Source organism: Tarenaya hassleriana, unplaced genomic scaffold (genome assembly GCF_000463585.1).
Source record: "Tarenaya hassleriana unplaced genomic scaffold, ASM46358v1 Cleome16, whole genome shotgun sequence".
NCBI classification, from domain to species: domain Eukaryota; kingdom Viridiplantae; phylum Streptophyta; class Magnoliopsida; order Brassicales; family Cleomaceae; genus Tarenaya; species Tarenaya hassleriana.
The window spans coordinates 2,077,312-2,098,746 of record NW_010965019.1 but is presented as its reverse complement, the minus strand read 5'-3'; the positions used below and the strand labels follow the sequence as shown (position 1 = coordinate 2,098,746).

Sequence of the window (21,435 nt, the reverse complement as noted above, 5' to 3'; positions counted from 1 at the left end):
CAGCATGCGAGATAAAACTTCCATTGCAAGGATGAAGAGGTAGGGGTTGATGGGGTCCCCTTGCTGAATGCCTCGCCTTCCCTTGAAATAGCCTGTCAATTCTCCATTTGTAGCCACTAAAAACTTTGGAGTTTCCATACACGTTACGATCCATCTGACAAAGGTCTCAAGTAGATGCAAGGCTCGAAGGATCCTAGTAATGGACTCCCAGCTAATCGAGTCAAACGCTTTTCTCAAATCAAGCTTGAGCATTGCCCGCTTAGTTGCGCTAGGCCTATTGTATTCGCGCACAAGTTCCGTAGCCAACAAAATGTTTTCTAACATTGGTCTCCCCTTAAGAAAATCCCTTTGGTTTGGCGAAATTACAGCATGCAGGATCGACTTTAGCTTCTTGGGGAGTAAGCATGATATGAGTTTGTATATGGTGTTACAACAACTAATGGGTCAGAAGTCCTTCCATTGCCCCTGGCTTCTTAGGTGATGCATTTGGTGCTTTGATATGATCGTACGATATGAGAGCTTATACTGTTGTGATGGATTCATCGGATGAATGCATTATATTTTCATGATTTGTTTTGAGTATTTGATAAATAATAAAATCCTTGGATCGTTATGAACGATCCTAAATTCCTTAGTCGTTTGTCATTGTGGAAACGATGATGAATCAAGACTAACATGAGGCATGATAGATGATCATAGTGACTCACGTAAGATTATCGTTTGGATTTATCCATGACTAGAATCTCACTTTGATGGTTCACTTTGGATCTTTAGTCCAGAGATGTCTACCGTATCCGACATGAGGAATAATATACTTTGACTACGTCAAACGTCGTCTTTAACCAGATGATTATAACGACGTAACTCAAGTATATTACGAGTCATGTAATGGATAGTAGATAGTCAAGATGAAACTTTGTCCCTCGCAAAAGAGAGAGATATCGTTGGGCTCGTCTTAGGAGTAGGACTATAGAAATGTGTGGCCGCACTATAGATGAATGTCATCTATTTCTTATAGTCTACTCGGGATACGACAAAGCAATCGAAATGTGTTTCAATTTATGATATCGTGTGACAAAGAGGATCATCGTTTGAGCTTTCACTGGCTTTCGGTTGGATCGCATCTAACTCTATCTGATACGGATAATAATAATGTCTTGCCAAAGAAACTTATGATTTGTAAAACGAGATTAGATCTCAGGTTTACTGCTGTTTCGGAGGAGCCTAAAGGGTCACATACATATGGGATGGAGGTGTGTGTTCGTAAAGTCGGAACGTAGAAATTTGGAATTTCTCCAAGGGGCCAGACTGACCGGTCTAATGGTTAGACCGTCCGGTCTGACTCAGTCGGCCACGGTTCTCATTTTGTAAACTGTGTAGGTCTGGACGACCGGTCTACTCGATGGACCGAACGATCCAGACATAATGATGTCCGTACACGTCATTTAATGACACGTGGAACTATGTTTCAGAAGGCCAGCAAGAACGGTACAGGACTGGACTGGTCAGATTGCGTCTTCTTTCGGACTGTCGGCAAAACAGGAGAAAAACCTTCTGGTCCAAACAGTATGGACCTGGACCGAATGGACCAGACGTCGGCAGACCACTTGTTCGCGATTTTCACGTGTTTTCTTGGAGGAAATAGGTGGGATACGACCCTATTCATTCAGATCTCGACTCTTAGACCTATGGGGTTGTTCTAGAGTGAGAGTAAACTCTTCCAAGAAAAAGAGAGATCAAGAATTGTTCTTGAACTCCATACACAAGCTAGAGATTTGATACTCTAGCAAGCTTGATTCCAAGTGTTGGAATCCATTCCAAGGTGTGGATACCTCAAGAAGATGTTTGTCTTCAACACCTAATCTGTGATCAACAACTTGCAATCTGATTGTGAGTCTAAGGTATTCAAAGATTAGTTTTCTCTCTTGAAGCTCTTCATCAAATGTATTTGGTTCATGGGTGGTTCATACTAGTATATTAATGTTTTAACTTAACAATATTTATATAATTTTTTTCTATTAATATAACCTCTACGAAAGTAAGATCTTCAAAGTCGAATCTCGGGAGAACACGAATTCATAAAACCGACTTTTATGATATATATATTGGTTTTTTGTTAATATGTTAGTGTCGCTACAAATTGTACCCATAAGTATAAAATATTGTGGTAGATATAGAATTTACGATATGGAGTGGATTGCATGTTACCACGTTGGTGCAATGAGAAATTCTCGGTGATTAATTTTCCCGATATTTTTTTTTATTATTATCAAACCAGAGAGTTGGGATATTAAATAAGACCGAACCAGAGAGCTGAGTTTCAAACAGCCATGAAAACAAATGTTTTTGGTCCAAACTAATGATTCGGATAATATTTATTTTCCTTTTCTTGGTACGTATTTCTATGTATATGTATATGCCGTAGTCCACAGTCTCGCGCCGAAAACAACATGTTAGATGAAGAATCTTTGAGTTCAAATCCTATTTGCACATTTTGGGATTTCGTTGTTTTCATATTTAGTTTTTATTAGAATTTATACAAAATTATATTTAATCAGTTGTTATGACAGTTCCAGTTCACTTTCTATTGAAAAGATGTTCATTTTCTATATAAAATTTTGTTTTTAATATTCAAAATGTAACAACTTAAATTACGAAAAGTCATGCATCACATTTTAAACCGAGTTTGATACAAATATTATAAGCGAACCTAAATTTACGCCGTAGAACTATAACATTCTATACAATAAAATCAAGAGGAAAGTATTACAAAGTAGATAGACGTTGACTTGCAAACCCATCAAACATTTTTTTTTCCTTTTTCCAGCTATCAAAATCCATCAACTTAATAAAAATCGAATTGGTAGGCAATTTCCTAATCATATTATTACAAGGGGGCTTCCACTATAAATATGGTTTCACTTCCCTCGCACCTCTCATCCCTCCAATAGTAAACGTTAAGCGTAAGGAAAATCAGTATTATAAGATAAGGGAATATAAATTATAAGTTATAATCATCAGTATGAAGAAGTTTTATTTCCTCCTCGTTTGTGTGGTATTGCCTGTCGTAATGTGTCAGTCCTCCCATGGCGGCGGCTTCATACATTCGAGGGCTGCTTACTATGGCACTCCCGATGGGAAAGGGACAACAAGTAAGTTCGTATACATGATTGTGTCTTCCTATTCGTTTCTCTCTCTATCTTTTCTTTAGGGTTTCTACGGATTGATCCAAATACTATACGTAGAATGCATGATTTACGCATATATAAACATTTCTCTCTCTCTCTCTCTCTCTCTCTCTCTCTCAATATATATATATATATCATTTTGTTATATGAAGGTGGAGCTTGTGGCTATGGCAAATTCGGGAGGAATATGAACGATGCCAAAGTGGCTGCTGTTTCCAAGCTTTGGCGTAATGGAACTGGTTGCGGAGCTTGTTATCAGGTTCATATGCTTAGTATAAAAGCCCAGGGTTTTCATCTATTCTTCTTACTAATTAATATTAGCATATCTCGTTAACATCACACTCACGTTCATTAACATACAATTATATTTAACATTAACCTAGGGTTTCATCCATCGTACTTACACTTAGATTGTTAACATTACAGGTGATATGTACGATTCCACAGTACTGCAACACAAAGGGTGTGATCATTTCAGTCTCCGACTATGGAGAAGGAGATCGTACCGATTTCATCATGAACAAACTCGCTTTCAATAAACTCGCTCGTCCCGGAGCTGAGAAGAAAGTCATCTCCTATGGCGTGGTCGATATCGTGTACAAGAGGGTCCCTTGCCAGTTTCCTAACTCGAACATTCTCCTCAAGGTTCACGAGAACAGTCGCTTCCGTGACTACCTTTCCCTCGTTCTTCTCAACGTCGGCGGTGCTAATGACATCCTAGCTCTCCAAATCAAGGTACTTTGTTAGATATTTTACAGCAAATGAGATTGTAAATATGTTGATAATTATATGGCTAAATTTGATATTTTATGTGTATAGAACGACTGGGGAGAGTGGATAAAGATGAGGAGAGCATATGGTGCGGTTTTCGACTTGCCAAACCCGCCGAAAGGAGCCTTGACAGTGAAGTTCTTGGTTGATAAGGCCGGATGGAAGCAAGCCACTGATATTATTCCGTACAAATGGAAGTCCGGGGACATATATGACTTGGCCTTTCAGCTCTAAGTATGAACAGAAAGTGGCTCGTGATCTTTCTTACTTCAATATGTATTATAAAAAAAACCTATGTGTTTATGTAAATGGTTGTTGTAATGATGTAATAAAAATAAAGAATAAATGAATAAGGTGTATCTAGAACACTAGACACCATCTGCTTTGCTTCAATGTTTGTGGAACACTAAACACCAAAATGATATGAATCTACAGAGAATGATACTTCTCATCCTCTTCCCCTTTATCATATATTGCATGACACAACACAATCATCAGAATAAAGCCTTTGAAAGGGAAGAATTCACCTTTGGATTCTTCAGCCCCGACCGGAATGGGGAAAGTCAGATATGTCAGTTTGGTATATGCTTTTGTTTATATATGAGAGCAACCAAAAACCATCCTATTATAATGCTAATCAAGAGTGATTAGACTTAGTAGTAGAGGAAATCTCTGCTTTGAAACAGAATCTGGCCAATGTTTCAAATACTGTCTCAGGACCCTCTCTAGTTGCTCGGATTACCGATTTAGTCAACATCTTCCGCTTGATCCCGTCTCAGGAAACGTCTTCTGGAAGAGTTTTGATCATCCTACAAATCCTATGCTTAATGAAAAAAAATGGTGTGGATAGGGTTCTATCCTCATCTAGTCTCCTGGTTTGGGAAACTTCTCGCACTGGATTATCCGGAATGGGTTTCCATAGTTGTTTTTGTTCAACGGCCTAAACCCGTTGGAGCTAATAGATTTAATCTTCAAGATCACGTTTGTGAATAACCAGAGTGAAGTTTCTGTCGGACAGATCCTTCAATCATAACAAGAATGATTATAAACGAGACATGAACCCAACAATGGAACGTAAAGGGACAAGACATGGATCAGGTTTTGGTCTGATCCCTAAGGATCAATGTATTGAAGAATCTTAACATATGAACACCACCATGCTGTATATAACTAAACAAAAGCAGAAAATAGAGATGGAGGTAAAGAAGTTAACGTGGTTCTTGGGGCAAGGAATCGAAAAGTTCAAGAACAAGGTGAAGTTGCTATTGAAGTTGCAACACCGAAATCTCGTGAGGATTTTCGATTTTCATCTCGAATCAAAGGATAAAAAATGTAGAGATGAGTTCTAACCAAACTAGTGTTTGGAGTATTCCATTTTCAGTATATTTACAGATCATACTTCTTCATAGGGGTGCTGGATTATGATTTTGTGTAACATTTTTTCTCTGTGTAGATGGGGAAAGAAGATCTTGCAAGATTATCGGAAATGGGTTGAGTTGAGATAATCCGAAAGATAGCTCGAATCTTGTATCTTCATCGAGATTCGAGATTTGAGAATCATCCACAGAGATCTCAAGGCGAGCAGTGTTCTTCTTGACCACGCCGATTTTGGCAAGGCTAGGATCTTCGAGGCAGACCAAATCGAAGGAAGCATGAATCATATCGTCGGAACATCCCGAACATCTAAATCCGACATATATTCACAAAGGTTTAATGCTTGAAGACATTTCATCATCTTATCTAATACGCAAGGGACGGGTAATTCTCAGTGAAATACGATGTATACAGCTTCGGAGTATTAGTGTTAGAGATCATAACCGGCAAGAAAAACATCAGCTTCTGCGACCAGACCCTTCTTCCAACTTGGTCGGACAAATGAGTAAAACACATTTCCATATCTATGAAACACCAGGAAACACACAGCATATTCATGATAAAAAATGTTCTGAATCTTGTAGGTTTGGGATCTATGGAACGAGGGCATAGCAACACAGATAGTAGAAGGTCACTAAAACTAATATCTAGTATGGTTGCCCAATAATGGATACCAAAAACATAGGAACCATATCTGATACTTGTCCATGGAGATAGAATGTATGGATCCTTTTGTGCTTTGTCTCGTGTCCAAGGTGATAACACTAGATGATTCAAACCAACATCGAATAAGACTTAACTACTAAAGAGATCAAAACCCTAACAATTTCATGACATTTTCGTTTACCGGCTAAGAGGAGGAATCCGAAGCAGCCGAGGCTTGTCTTGGTTTCCTCTGCTCGGGAGGTGGGCCGTCTCTCCGTCTCTCATACCTTTTACTTTGATACTTTGAGTTATTTCTCTGCTTTGGTTGATAAGTTGGATAAGTGCACGGGATTATCTCTCCATTGACATATTTGTCACCTAAACCAACCAAACCAGCCCGATGATCAGAACAGAGATACAAACAAAGCAAGCCTTCAGACAAACCATTGGAGTAAAGTCTAAGTAAAGATGGTACGGTACCTCCATAATCTTTGTTCTTCACATCAATGTAGGAATCAGGCAAAACCCACAAAACTCCAGGCAATCCTGAGAAGTTTTTAAGTGTGTGTATCGGTAACTCGAGACTAAATATAAAGACAAACATAAGGTTTCCTTAAGTAGAACATGTTTTTCTGCTCATAGTCCCTTACCTTTGAACTTCTCTGATGTCTCTTCATCGACGGTGCACTGGAATCCGGTGTATGTGGTGGTACTGAATGCATACATGTTCTTCTTCGCCTCTTCCATGCTAGAATCCGAAGTTACAAAACCAGACATATTAACAAGAACCAAAGAATACGCTATGAAACAGCATTACACTATATACATGCCTCAGCAGAGTTTCATTGTCATCGTTCAAACCCTTTTCGTCAAGAAGCTTCTCAGCTGAATGTGATAGTGCTTATACAGCTATGAGTTAGATCCACTTACATGTTCTAGTTCACAAGTTTATAACCTCCATTTCCGAGTAAAGTTCCAGGAAAAAAACCTGGAACTTGGTGAAGTTTGAATCGAATTCAAAGCTCAAAGCTTTATGAGACAAGTTCTAGCTTGTCAAGTATTAACACCCACTAGACCTTTCCACTGGATATATCCTTTACCTACATATTCAGAAACCAGCTGAAAACCCTAATCTGACGAGATTTAGTTCTTTATTTCATCTCCTATTCCGTTGCAAGCATTACAAAAGCTCGATATAACCAATCATAGATAGAAACGAACCTGCCAAGAACAGTGGCCAGAGTGTTGAGGTAAGTCTCAATCATCTGGTCTCTGGTCGGAGCCGGGTCCTTGGGGAACTCCATGACGATAAGCCAGTGATTGTAATCGCAACCAGGAAGCATTATCGTCTCTCTCTGCTCGCCGCTGCTGCTACGTTTCGGGGAGTAGTCGGAATCCACCGCAGCCGCCGTGATAACCGCGTTCCGACGCCGGGGCCGAGTAACGGCGGGGGCGAGGCTTCGGAGCGGAGGAGCCCATGACCCGCCGGCGAAGCTAAGCCCGAGATCTGCGAACGCTGGGCGATGACGGAGAGTACTTACAGGGATTAAAAGTTTGGAGAGAAGGGATGAAGAAGACGCAGCCACGCTCGCCATTGCAGAGAGGACTCAGTGGGGGGATACAGATGAATTTGGGACGAGAAATTGCATTGCAGATTGCAGAGGATAAGATATTTCACTTGCTTCGGGGACTGAGACGAAACGACGCCGTATGAAAGCAAAACTAATAAATCTATATATATAATTTTTGTAAAGGAGGATCAAATGAAAAAATCGATATTTTCTAATTTCGCAAGGAAATAAATAATTAAAAAACTGTTTCATTTCAGTCTTGAAAAGAATATCAAATTTTCTAAACGAAGATCTTTATAAAAATAAACGAAGATGAAATTTTCAATATTCTCACACATGATTTGAGTATCAGGATTTTTTTTATTTATAAAAATAACATATAAGTAGCTAAATTTTTATTAAAAACTCAAATAAATATATGAATTATAAAATTTTAATATAAATATATGATTTTTTAAAAATTATAAATAAATATTTAAATTTTAAAAAAATTGATATATATAAAGTTATGTATTTTTTAAAGAAAAATAGTAAAGATCGCTAACAAATTTTGGGTTTATTTGATTTTTAAAAAATATTAAGTATTTATGTAAATTTTTTGAAAAATTGAGGTATTTATATAAAAGTTTTATAGTTGAGTATCATTTTTTTAAATATCCAGAAACAGTAAAATAATACGTAAAAAATATTAAAATCTGAACCCAAATTCGTTTTAGTGTCTCGTCTTTAATATCAATCTTCCAATATTCCAAATCGGATAACGAAAGGCAAGGAATATTGGATATAAAAAGCCCACCCACATAAGTGACAATATTTTTTTTTTGTTTTGTAAAAAATGACAACATTTTCTTTTATGAGAGTTTTTGTTGGTACGACCCCATGTATATAATATATCCCAGGAATCATAGAAAATAATGTTATAAATCCAATAAAAAAAAGGTCTATTATAAAGATAATTACATAAAAACTTTCATTCTTTTAATGTAACTAAATTTCCAGGGATAAAAAAAGGTCTACTATAAAGATAAATGTCAACATTTTTATTGATATAAAATCAAATTGAATTTGGTTCGGTCTATTAATTCTATCGGTTTGGTTTTGTGTCCGATTTCATTACATTTGGTTCGGTTTTTGGTTGGTTTTGTCCGGTTTGATCAAACCGTATTCACAAATATCTCTTCTTCCCACTTGTAATTTTTTTTCCCACGTGTAGACAAAGACAACTGACATAACATGACTCACCTCATCATCATCATCACACCGAAGAAGAAGGATTTCGCCGACTAATTCAATCCCCACCAAGAAAAAAAAAAGTTGCTATCTTTGATCAGATTCATCCATCGTCTCTCCACTCCAGTTCCTCTTTCGAGCTTGCTGAGATCAGTTCAATGGCGAATTGGGATTCTTTTTCCGGTGAGAATTATCAAACCCATCCCGATTTCAATCACAGTTATCCATCTTCCTCCACTTATGGTGATTCCGTTTTCTACGATCATCACTATTCTGGGTTCTCTCCCATGAGTTATTCCTACTGCGATTACGGTTCTGAGACAATCTCTGAGTCTGTTGGATACTCTGTCTTCACCTTGTCTGAGCCCAAACATGTCGTGTATGAATATGATCCCAATTGCTATAGCGTGTATGAGATTGAGAGTCCTTCTGAGTTTAGGATCTCGTACTCTGTTTCCGAATTCAACGAGACCGATTTCGAAGAGTATGATCCGACGCCGTATGGTGGAGGATACGATATCAGTGCCACTTATGGAGAGGCTCTTCCTCCTTCAGACAAGACGTGTTATCCTTGTCCATCTGCTGATCCGACAATGTCACCGGCTTTGGCAAGCGTTCCTCTTGGTCCAGTTGATGAGAAAGATAAGGTTATTAATGGGTTTGCCTCAGTTCCGGTTAAAGAATCGAAACCAATGCAGACCATTGATGAAGAAGAAGAAGAAGAAGATGATGATGATGATGATGATGATGGTGATGGGTTTGTCTCAGACCATGCTAATGAGACAAAACCAGTTGAAAGAATGGAGAATGTGGATGAGGAGAAGGTGAAAGTACGGTATATTCCATCCGGGTATGGATTGGAGGCGATGGATCTTTGTGAGACGATATTCGGCGGTTACTTTCCTTGTTTGCTAAGCAAGCAAAGATGCAACGAAGAACGAAACCCTAGCACCGTTTCTTGGTGCGAAAGGAACGATTTGGATCCATGGAAGAAGACTTCAGATTACCTTTTCGGAGACCTATATCCGTACAGTCACGACGGAAGAAGTCACTCCGAGAACCTTTACGGGTACGAGTGGCATTGAAGAAGCTTGGAAGAAAACCGTTTGTCAGCTTTCGTATATGTTTATTTATAATGAGATCTCCAAGACGATCCAATCAATAAAAAATTCCCAAGTTCATATATTGTTTTATCTGTTCATGCGTGTATATTATCAAAACTTATATATCAGAAGGCGGTCTTCATGGAATTCTGCTGCATTCCCATGTTCTTCACTTATACATCTCTGGTTTGCGTGTATGTGAAGCTTGATTTACTTCCCTTGGTTCTATTTCTCGGTTAAGCAATTTTTGGTTTGTTTATACCGATTTGTCATTGCACACAGCTTTTACATTTTTATAGGCCCTTAGAGTTTGTTTTCCCATTGTTTTCCTGTATAAAAATACAAGCCCCGGGTTAGGAATGTTAGAGTTAATCTTGTTTCCACGTGTCTTGTTTTGTTTTTATTTATTTTGGATTTTTTTCTTCGTTTGAATTTTTCTTTGGTTTGTTAATAACCACCCGAGTCCTAAGCATGTATGGACTCATGCGTATCTTTTGGTTGTTACTTTGCATTTTATAAATAAAGAGAAAAAAGGCTCAGTGTTGCACACAGCAACAAAAAACAAAAAAAAACAAATCTCCCTTCTCTCTTCTATCCCACAAAATCATCTCGTTCAATCATTTTCTTTTTATCAATTTTATTTTTTTTCAAAATGAAAAATCAGAAAAACAAATGCATGCACTCTTGATGATTTTCTAACAAAGAAGGAGGTCTGCATTTGCGGTATATAGGCTGCCTTCGGGTCTTTGGAGATGTAATCGGGTCGAAGATTTGGTAACTTCCGAGCATTTTTATGCTCTCTTTGCTGTTTCTTCTTTTTTGTTCTTCTTCATTCTTCTTCCATGGCAGACGAGACACACTCTGGTACTGCTACTTTTTGTTTTGGTCGATATGAACCTTACCTTGTGAAATATTATATAAGGTCCTTAATGTGTATATCACACTCTCGTTTGTGGTAAATTACAATTGTGCCATCACCTTCTTCTTCTTAAAAACACTTTTGAAGAGAAGACAGGTCGTCTGCAGGCCGAGATGCAAGAACCCTGGTTTCACCTCACCGTGTTCGAAAACAGAGCATACACTTCGATAGTGATATTGGACCTGATCTTCTCAGCCATGGCGGATTAACTGGATTTTGTCTCAAGAAAGCGGCTGTTCTATACGGTTACTGTAGAAATTTGCGGAATAATATGATCTTTTATTAATAATCAAATGAACTATAAATATAAATACATGAGAGTCTCAAATTAAATAAATAAAGTAAAGATTACATCAAATATTCATAAATCTCTCCAAATCTCTATTTTATAGATTTGATAAAATCTTTAAGATGTGATATATCTCATAATATTATTCATATATCTCAACAGTTACAGGGTAAGGGCAGTATTGCACGTAAGAAAAGATAAGATGGCTCGTGCAGGCACAAGGTGTTTGGGATGCGATCGAGTTAGAGGGATCTGTCGATAAGAGCAAAGATAAGATGGCTCGTGCAGCAATCTGTCAGGGCATAAGTGAGGACACCCTGTTATAGATAGGAGTAAAAAGAACGGCAAAAGAAGCATGGGATGCCTTAAAGATGTTGAATCATGGTGCGGATAAAGTAAAGGAGGTCAAAGCACAATCGCTACGATGGGAGCTCGAAGGACTCAAAATGGAAGAGAGCGAGTCGGTGGATGAGTTCACCGGAAGAGTATCAACGATAATTAACAAATTAAAAGCTTTGGGAGAAAGCGTCAACGAAGGGTACGTTGTTAAAAAAATGCTTAGATCTGTTTCTACGAAATACATCCAATTGGCATCAACTATTGAGGAGTTTGGAAATTTGACGACCAAGTCTATCGAGGAAATTACCGGATCACTTAAGGCGCATGAGGAACGGTTAAGGGGTCGTGAATCGAGAGCTGATGAACACGTTCTCCTCGCTCAAGGTGACTGGAGAAGAGGTCGTGGTAGAGGTCGTTCGTTTGGACGAGGTCGTGGTCGAGGAGGTGAGAAACCAAGGTTTGATATAAACAAAATCATGTGCTATGCGTGTCATAAATATGGTCATTTCGCCTCTGAATGCAAAACAAGAGAACAGAGAGATGACGAAGCTCATTTGGTCGAAGAGGTTGAAGAGGAGGCCACTTTGCTGTAGGTGAAAACATAGAAACAAGATTAAGGAGGTGATTGTTAGAGTTAATCTTGTTTCCACGTGTCTTGTTTTGTTTTTATTTATTTTGGATTTTTTTCTTCGTTTGAATTTTTCTTTGGTTTGTTAATAACCACCCGAGTCCTAAGCATGTATGGACTCATGCGTATCTTTTGGTTGTTACTTTGCATTTTATAAATAAAGAGAAAAAAGGCTCAGTGTTGCACACAGCAACAAAAAACAAAAAAAAACAAATCTCCCTTCTCTCTTCTATCCCACAAAATCATCTCGTTCAATCATTTTCTTTTTATCAATTTTATTTTTTTTCAAAATGAAAAATCAGAAAAACAAATACATGCACTCTTGATGATTTTCTAACAGTGGTATCAGAGCCACGATTGTTGTTTTTCCTTTCATAGTTCATGTCGAAATCTATGTCAATGGAAGAGTCGTCGGGGAGTGCCGTTCGAAGTGGCAAGGGTATTCAAAGTGAAGGTCTTGAGACAACGAAGATAAAGGAAGGAAGCGTGTCTCTTCAATACCCACTCCTGACAAAGACAAATTACACGGTATGGGCTATGAAAATGGAAATTTATATGCAGGCACAAGGTGTTTGGGATGCGATCGAGTTAGAGGGATCTGTCGATAAGAGCAAAGATAAGATGGCTCGTGCAACAATCTGTCAGGGCATAAGTGAGGAGACCCTGTTACAGATAGGAGTAAAAAGAACGGCAAAAGAAGCATGGGATGCCTTAAAGATGTTGAATCATGGTGCGGATAAAGTAAAGGAGGTCAAAGCACAATCGCTACGATGGGAGCTCGAAGGACTCAAAATGGAAGAGAGCGAGTCGGTGGATGAGTTCACCGGAAGAGTATCAACGATAATTAACAAATTAAAAGCTTTGGGAGAAAGCGTCAACGAAGGGTACGTTGTTAAAAAAATGCTTAGATCTGTTTCTACGAAATACATCCAATTGGCATCAACTATTGAGGAGTTTGGAAATTTGACGACCAAGTCTATCGAGGAAATTACCGGATCACTTAAGGCGCATGAGGAACGGTTAAGGGGTCGTGAATCGAGAGCTGATGAACACGTTCTCCTCGCTCAAGGTGACTGGAGAAGAGGTCGTGGTAGAGGTCGTTCGTTTGGACGAGGTCGTGGTCGAGGAGGTGAGAAACCAAGGTTTGATATAAACAAAATCATGTGCTATGCGTGTCATAAATATGGTCATTTCGCCTCTGAATGCAAAACAAGAGAACAGAGAGATGACGAAGCTCATTTGGTCGAAGAGGTTGAAGAGGAGGCCACTTTGCTGTAGGTGAAAACATAGAAACAAGATTAAGGAGGTGATTGTTAGAGTTAATCTTGTTTCCACGTGTCTTGTTTTGTTTTTATTTATTTTGGATTTTTTTCTTCGTTTGAATTTTTCTTTGTTTTTTAATAACCACCCGAGTCCTAAGTATGTATGGACTCATGCGTATCTTTTGGTTGTTACTTTGCATTTTATAAATAAAGAGAAAAAAGGCTCAGTGTTGCACACAGCAACAAAAAACAAAAAAAAACAAATCTCCCTTCTCTCTTCTATCCCACAAAATCATCTCGTTCAATCATTTTCTTTTTATCAATTTTATTTTTTTTCAAAATGAAAAATCAGAAAAACAAATACATGCACTCTTGATGATTTTCTAACAGTGGTATCAGAGCCACGGTTGTTGTTTTTCCTTTCATAGTTCATGTCGAAATCTATGTCAATGGAAGAGTCGTCGAGGAGTGTCGTTCGAAGTGGCAAGGGTATTCAAAGTGAAGGTCTTGAGACAACGAAGATAAAGGAAGGAAGCGTGTCTCTTCAATACCCACTCCTGACAAAGACAAATTACACGGTATGGGCTATGAAAATGGAAATTTATATGCAGGCACAAGGTGTTTGGGATGCGATCGAGTTAGAGGGATCTGTCGATAAGAGCAAAGATAAGATGACTCGTGCAGCAATCTGTCAGGGCATAAGTGAGGAGACCCTGTTACAGATAGGAGTAAAAAGAACGGCAAAAGAAGCATGGGATGCCTTAAAGATGTTGAATCATGGTGCGGATAAAGTAAAGGAGGTCAAAGCACAATCGCTACGATGGGAGCTCGAAGGACTCAAAATGGAAGAGAGCGAGTCGGTGGATGAGTTCACCGGAAGAGTATCAACGATAATTAACAAATTAAAAGCTTTGGGAGAAAGCGTCAACGAAGGGTACGTTGTTAAAAAAATGCTTAGATCTGTTTCTACGAAATACATCCAATTGGCATCAACTATTGAGGAGTTTGGAAATTTGACGACCAAGTCTATCGAGGAAATTACCGGATCACTTAAGGCGCATGAGGAACGGTTAAATTTCTCGGTTAAGCAATTTTTGGTTTGTTTATACCGATTTGTCATTGCACACAGCTTTTACATTTTTATAGGCCCTTAGAGTTTGTTTTCCCATTGTTTTCCTGTATAAAAATACAAGCCCCGGGTTAGGAATGTTAGAGTTAATCTTGTTTCCACGTGTCTTGTTTTGTTTTTATTTATTTTGGATTTTTTTCTTCGTTTGAATTTTTCTTTGGTTTGTTAATAACCACCCGAGTCCTAAGCATGTATGGACTCATGCGTATCTTTTGGTTGTTACTTTGCATTTTATAAATAAAGAGAAAAAAGGCTCAGTGTTGCACACAGCAACAAAAAACAAAAAAAAACAAATCTCCCTTCTCTCTTCTATCCCACAAAATCATCTCGTTCAATCATTTTCTTTTTATCAATTTTATTTTTTTTCAAAATGAAAAATCAGAAAAACAAATGCATGCACTCTTGATGATTTTCTAACAAAGAAGGAGGTCTGCATTTGCGGTATATAGGCTGCCTTCGGGTCTTTGGAGATGTAATCGGGTCGAAGATTTGGTAACTTCCGAGCATTTTTATGCTCTCTTTGCTGTTTCTTCTTTTTTGTTCTTCTTCATTCTTCTTCCATGGCAGACGAGACACACTCTGGTACTGCTACTTTTTGTTTTGGTCGATATGAACCTTACCTTGTGAAATATTATATAAGGTCCTTAATGTGTATATCACACTCTCGTTTGTGGTAAATTACAATTGTGCCATCACCTTCCTTCTTAAAAACACTTTTGAAGAGAAGACAGGTCGTCTCCATGCCGAGATGAAAGAACCCTGGTTTCACCTCACAGTGATAGAAAACAGAGCATACAACTTCGATAGTGATATTGGACCTGATCTTCTCAGCCATGGCGGATTAATCTATATGGTTACAGGTAAGTGACACCTTCTTCTGGTCGTGTTGCACTCGCTTTTTCTTCGACGATCCACCAGTTAATTTGCAATCCTCATCCTGGGAAGTTTAAATTATTACCGTGTTTGATTACAGAGAAAAAGAAGTTAATTAATGGTTATTAGGTTTGTGAAAATGTCGTTGCAGGAATCTGTGATGGAAAAGCTTGAGGAGAGGAAGACGGAGATCCGGCTTCAGACTCGAGCCTTGGGACCAAAATGCGCTGTCTCTTTCCTTGGGGGTCGCTTTTACAAGAATGGAAGAAATATGTGGTCGAAGTAAGAAAACTTCAAGAACTTTCGTTTATTACAGAGTTGTGACTGTTCGCCAGTTTTCGTTTCAACACATTCCAAGACCACAAAACGATACCCACATGCGTTTTTGAGACCGACCTTTATTGAATTCAAACACGATTATTACATGATATGTTCAATTATAATATTTTGGTTATTTTTTTTATCAGGTAAAAGTCATGCATGGTCCAACATGAGTGACTTGAGATAATCATCAAGACCGGGAAGACGATGGTCATCGTCGTAAGTGTACATAAGGGGAACCGTCCTCGCGACATTGAGACAGGCTTTGGCGAAGGATGAACCGGAGAATGGATTCGGATCCAGACACTCTTCGTTCAAACGCTTCCATGCGTTGGAAATCATCTGGAGGGAATGTGCTCTTGCTTCTTCAATTGTTGATCCTTGATGCTGTTTCATGTAACATTCCATGTATGATCCATCATACTCATCTTGGTTTTCATCCTGCAAGACGCCCATTAATTTATTAGTTATACCGCATATATATATATATATATATATATATATATATATATATATATATATATTATCCGATTAGTTCAACCGATGAGATGTGAACACAAATCGTTTGTTCCGTCTCGAGTTTGAATCTTAAATTAGAGAGGAAAGTACAAAATCTAATTATATGTCTTACTCTCAATCCCGGTATCAGTATGAGTCTCGATCCATGGGGTCCCTTATGACTTATGCATTCGTGCGACTAATGGATGCGTACGATAGGTTGTCGACTAGTAATTAATAATCTTAAAACTATAAAACACCAAAACAAGAGTCTAAATACGACAATTAGGAGGAAAGAGAAACTGTCTTAAAATTGCGTAGAAAAGTTATCTGATGTGATGGCAATTTTGGAATTGATTTTAACTTATTTATTTTAAACAAGTGTATCTAATAATTATAATTTATTACATATATTGTAATGATAAACTTTAAATAATTACCATAACTAACAATGTTTTTTTTCCTTTAAATATCTATGAGTTGTAAAAAAAATGAACTTGAATAAATTCATAATTTAGTAGTCCAGACAAGTTTCCGACTAATTGTCCTCGTACAGTGACAAAAGAATTATATATATATATATATGAAGTGAATGTGATCAATATATATATATATATAATGAATATGACCTTGGCACTTCCGAAATCGTCGCAAAGTCTGAGGATAGTAGCAGCAGAAGAGACGATCAATGGGTTGGATTCATCAGTGAGTTGGACCTTCTCTTTCGTGGTTTCTTCACCCAACATGAAGAACAGATGAAGCAGCACCAATGGCACTCCTGAACTCACCCTCCCGTTCTCGATATACTCTTCCTTGCTTGGCAAGTAACCCGACTCGAACCACTTCGCTTCCACCAAAAACGCCTTGAACAACCTCGCCCACTGCGCACCCAAAAAAAAACGAGGTGATCGATTGCACATCCGAAGCCATTGTGAAAGATCGAGGGTGCTTACCGATTTTCGAAGGGAGTTGATGGGGTTCCATCCATGTTTCTTGTGGACCTTCAGGCTAATCTCCATTGTCACCACGTCTAAAGCCTCCAAGCATACTTTCATGTAATTTGGTAGCTTCTCAACGAGGTTGTCTTCATCACGGTCCCACCTGTTTGGAGCCATTATATATCAGTTTCACGTGGTGGTTGGTAGATCTAATTTATAGTGTATATACGTAGTACTATAGTGTAGTACCTTTCCATAACTTGTGTGAATATGGTTAGCTCATCTATTCCCCCATAGATATCGAAGATATCGTCGATTATGTAAACAAACGATATCGGTTTCACAAGATCGAGCCTTATCTCTGATAATCCCGGATCTTGGAGGACTGCCATGGACCATGTGTACCATTTCAAAGGCTGGTCTCTGGCCTTCTTCAGTTCCTTTGTCAAGCTCAGCTCTCTCCACCATCTGAAAAATCCATTACATGCATGAATACATAGGTTCCGAAACTATATATAACATATATCTTTGGGGGAAGTTTCATGTTTCATGTTTACTTCAAGGTTTTAGATATTTCATCTTGGTGCAATGCCTTGAGCATGTCGAAATCGATCTTGGCCACTTGTAATAACGGTTGCAACCACTTGTTCTCTCCGTCATCGCTCGTCATGCTTATGAACCTATTGACGGTTAGTCTTGACAAGGACTTGTGGCTTGGTTGGTTCAAGACATTCATTATGACTCGCCCTCGGTGACTTTCTTCCGCCGAGCAAAGCTTTGTAAGCTGATTAACCGCAAAATCCCGGCCGTCTTCAAGCGTTTTTTCACCCTCTGTGCTTAGCTGTGAGGCTTCAAACAATTCAATCAAACCCTCTACGTCATACTGAAACTCTCCTCGGAATCTTCCGTTCTCGTCTCGGATGCCGCTAAACGCATCTATTGTTCACAAACGTTACCGTGTTATAAGTTTAATGACGAGTATAATATATATATATATATATATATATATATATATGCTATATATCTCAAACACGCCATTGAATGTGTCGGATAGGACCTACTTTCGGCGGAAACATGGTGACCTGCCTGTCTGAGAAGACGAAAGCAAAGGGCAACTTCACGGAGGCCGTGGCCGTAATATTGGTATCGACTGCACTGTTGGTAAAGCTTTTGCAGGATTTCTTCCATCTCATACCGGAAGTGATGGTCGATGCATAGACGTTGAATAGCATCGATGATCTCCATTGCCTCGAAAGGATCCTCTCCCTTTGCAGTGAGCATATTCCGTAGCCTCATAATGTTGGACTCATGCTCCGTCTGTACACATGATGAATATTATTATAACAGTTGTAAAATCTTGATGCTACAAATATAAAACAAGGAAGCATAGTGTGTGTATATACAGAGGCTGCACTCGTGTGATCCCTAGTCGGACATATCAGGAGAGTCTTGCTTGATTCCATGGAAGAGGAGAAAGGAAATGAAACCAGGTTTTAAGGCGTACGATGAACAAATGTTTCGAATGATGATTTATACAGCTCTCCCCTTGAAATAATTTGGTCCCGTTAGAGTTTTTTACGTCTAAAATTCCCTACCTGATGAGAGGGGGAAGATAATTAACACGTGCATTTCATACGGGCCGGTCGCAAAGCAACGACCACTCATTGTTAGAGAGAAATTAAATTACTCTCTATATAGAGAACACGTTTTTATTAATAGAATTTAAGTTTAACAAAAAAAAAAAACAAACAAACAAACTTCCAAGAGGAAATCTTAGCCACATATATTCCATCTTCCGTGACAACAAATGGACCCACCACTGGAATATGAAGGATTTAATATGAAAACTTATAATGCATTTTACCCAACTATATTAATTTTCCAAAGGATTAGAAACGTCTATATAAATATTTCCCCCGAATTAGGATGTCAAAATGAACTCGACGCGCGAAATAGCCCACATTTTTTCGATCTGGACTGAAAAAATTTGAGTCGAAAAGAATATATCGAACAAACCAACTCGTCACGAGCCAAACTCATCGCGAGCCAGTTCGGCAAGCCCACGAACTGCCTCGCGAACCAGAAAAATAATTAATTTAATTTTTAATATTTTTTAATAATTTTAAAAAAGATTAGTCAATTTTAATTATTTTAAATATATTAATTATTATGTTAAATATTTTTTATTTTTATTTGGGTCGCGAGTCACTCGCGAGTTAGACGATTTGGACCGAACCATGAATTTTTTGGTGCGAATAAAAACGGGCTTAACGAGAAAAACGAGTTGGTCCGATCTAGTCTGAACTGATCCGTTTTGCATCATTACCCTCAAGTGAGTATTCGAATACGGATTTAGAAGGAATTTTGCTATCTTTTTTACCGTTTGAGCCACCCAATTTTAGTTCAGGCCCCGATATTTCATTTCACATCTATTGAATATATGTTGAATGAGAGAGAGAGAGTGATTCCATTTAACGTGACGCATTGGTTGAAAAGATCGAATGTCCCCACGAGATATTCATGTTCAGTGGCAAATCATTGTAGTTTAAACGAAACTTAAATTTGTATTAACAATTATACCTAATTGGCGATCAATGCGATATATATATAGCTAAGCTATGATTAAGACAATCGTATCCGCGTGAATAATTAAATAACAAATGTAGGATAAGACGTCGCGTTCGTTTGCAGTGGTCAAGTTAGTGTTTGGTATTAGGTAAAATATTTTCTATTGTGTTTTATTCAATATATATATAAGTATACCGTGAATTTTTTGACTAAACCATGAGTGAGAATCCTAGGTTATAAGAACCCTAGTCCCTAGATACGTATAATTGTATTATTGACTTTATATTATATTCGGATGCTCGATTACTTTAGGATGCTAGGTGGAATATGTTGAATCATAATCTCCGAAGATCCAAATATGCTATTTTGGTTCATAATGATCGTTTATCTTTAGGCCTTTGATTCGTGTGATATATTTCTTATTTACATGAATCAAGGGATCCTAAATTATGCTGATTATATTACTATAGCCGTTGGAGCACTAAATCATCACCTAACAAAAGTCAAATGGCTACTCCTTTCCATTTTTATATTTTACATTATTGTACATATATAATTTTCCTTTTGTCTTAAATTTGCTTTTCCTTTTACGTTAGTCTAGGACTCTTATATATTTGTAAACATCTTTTGTAAGTTTTAATACACAATAAACGTATTATTCACTCACTCTTTTTCTATTCTCTCTTCAATCCTTCAAACCATTTTCTTTCATATCTTGATCATTGTCTACGGTCACAAATACCTTCAATCTTATAAATTTCTTCATGGTACCAGAGTCTGGTTCGGGCTAAAGTATTTGTAATTGTTTTTATCTTATTTATCTTTGTTTAGCCGCTGCAAAATCCAGGGAACATACCCTCAAACTTTTATCCCTCTCGGCCTAAGCTAAACCGAAGAGGAGAGCATCAAAACTTCGTCAAAGGTACAATTTATCTTTTGATTTGTTTCTAATATTTTCCTTTGAGTATTTCAGGTTAAAATACCACAAAAAAAAATGTCCTCCTATGGCTTTGATATGGAAGCCTATGTAAGGGAGAGAGAGAGCATAGACTTTTGGTTCGATTTCGGAGGTTGGAACCCCGAAGGAGAACCCCGATGAAGAACCAGATTTTTGTGAGCCTTTTGATGCGTTTAAGGATGAAGAAACTCATGAAGAAAAAGGAGGAAATGAGATTGTCTCCTTCCAAGGATCTTCTCGGTTTGCTTATAATCCTTTTCAATATGGTTTTGAGTCTAACGCGTATGTAAGTTTGAATGTGGAAGAATATAAACTAATTATAAATACAAGAATAGAAGAAATCATGGAGATAATTCTCCTCTTACAAAATTTTTCCTTTTGATACGTATTCATATATTATTTCTCTATATCACAAACACTCCAAAAATCTTCATGGTATGAGAGTCAAAACTTGAGATGCGAATACAAATGAAGCATCAAGATGCCCTTGGTCAAAAGGAGTTTCAAGAACAAAGAAGGGTCTCTGGCTTGGATCTAAAGTTGTCTATAGATAATGAACATCCTAGACTCGGTAGTTTCCTCCATCAAACCCCTAATTCTCTCGATGCTTATATGTACATATATAATTTTCCTTTTCTCTTATATTTGCTTTTCCTTTTACGTTAGTCTAGTAACACGTATCAGCTCGATTCGAAGATGAAATGTTTTTCTGTGTATTGATAGAGTTGTTTACAGGGTATATATACAGACAAATCAGATCTAACCTAGAATTGAGATAAGGAAATACAGTTATGTAGCGTCCAAGAATCCAGCAACGTCAATGCAATGTTT

General features: G+C 37.9%; 5 protein-coding genes and 1 long non-coding RNA gene across 6 annotated transcripts; 4 read left to right on the top strand and 2 right to left on the bottom strand.

The window, feature by feature from the left end:
* Nucleotides 1-2,958: 2,958 nt before the first annotated feature.
* On the top strand, nt 2,959-4,312 carry LOC104809533 (expansin-like B1). The gene is made up of 4 exons (XM_010535545.1): nt 2,959-3,152; nt 3,341-3,447; nt 3,615-3,923; nt 4,008-4,312. Exons 1-4 carry the CDS (start codon nt 3,023-3,025, stop codon nt 4,191-4,193), a joined length of 732 nt encoding a protein of 243 aa, XP_010533847.1. The 5' UTR covers nt 2,959-3,022; the 3' UTR covers nt 4,194-4,312.
* Nucleotides 4,313-5,886: 1,574 nt separating this feature from the next.
* Nucleotides 5,887-7,628, bottom strand: LOC104809532 (multiple organellar RNA editing factor 9, chloroplastic). Its single transcript, XM_010535544.2, has 4 exons — nt 7,200-7,628; nt 6,629-6,726; nt 6,459-6,524; nt 5,887-6,356 (listed from the first exon to the last, which is right to left on the bottom strand). Exons 1-4 carry the CDS (start codon nt 7,571-7,573, stop codon nt 6,184-6,186), a joined length of 711 nt encoding a protein of 236 aa, XP_010533846.1. The 5' UTR covers nt 7,574-7,628; the 3' UTR covers nt 5,887-6,183.
* A 1,172-nt stretch (nt 7,629-8,800) lies between these two features.
* LOC104809531 lies at nt 8,801-10,039 on the top strand. Its single transcript, XM_010535543.2, has one exon. It carries the CDS (start codon nt 8,938-8,940, stop codon nt 9,862-9,864), a length of 927 nt encoding a protein of 308 aa, XP_010533845.1. The 5' UTR covers nt 8,801-8,937; the 3' UTR covers nt 9,865-10,039.
* Nucleotides 10,040-13,750: 3,711 nt separating this feature from the next.
* LOC104809675 lies at nt 13,751-14,393 on the top strand. Its single transcript, XM_010535718.2, has 2 exons — nt 13,751-14,253; nt 14,345-14,393. Exons 1-2 carry the CDS (start codon nt 13,751-13,753, stop codon nt 14,391-14,393), a joined length of 552 nt encoding a protein of 183 aa, XP_010534020.1.
* Nucleotides 14,394-14,544: 151 nt separating this feature from the next.
* LOC104809527 lies at nt 14,545-15,881 on the top strand. Its single transcript, XR_771183.1, has 3 exons — nt 14,545-15,308; nt 15,473-15,603; nt 15,789-15,881. It is a non-coding gene; the product is annotated as an uncharacterized LOC104809527 (long non-coding RNA).
* Nucleotides 15,700-18,638, bottom strand: LOC104809528 (S-(+)-linalool synthase, chloroplastic-like). The gene is made up of 7 exons (XM_010535541.2): nt 18,482-18,638; nt 18,140-18,395; nt 17,636-18,014; nt 17,328-17,546; nt 17,094-17,241; nt 16,770-17,021; nt 15,700-16,083 (listed from the first exon to the last, which is right to left on the bottom strand). The coding sequence occupies exons 1-7, from the start codon at nt 18,539-18,541 to the stop codon at nt 15,796-15,798; spliced, it is 1,602 nt and encodes a 533-aa protein (XP_010533843.1). The 5' UTR covers nt 18,542-18,638; the 3' UTR covers nt 15,700-15,795.
* Nucleotides 18,639-21,435: the final 2,797 nt, after the last annotated feature.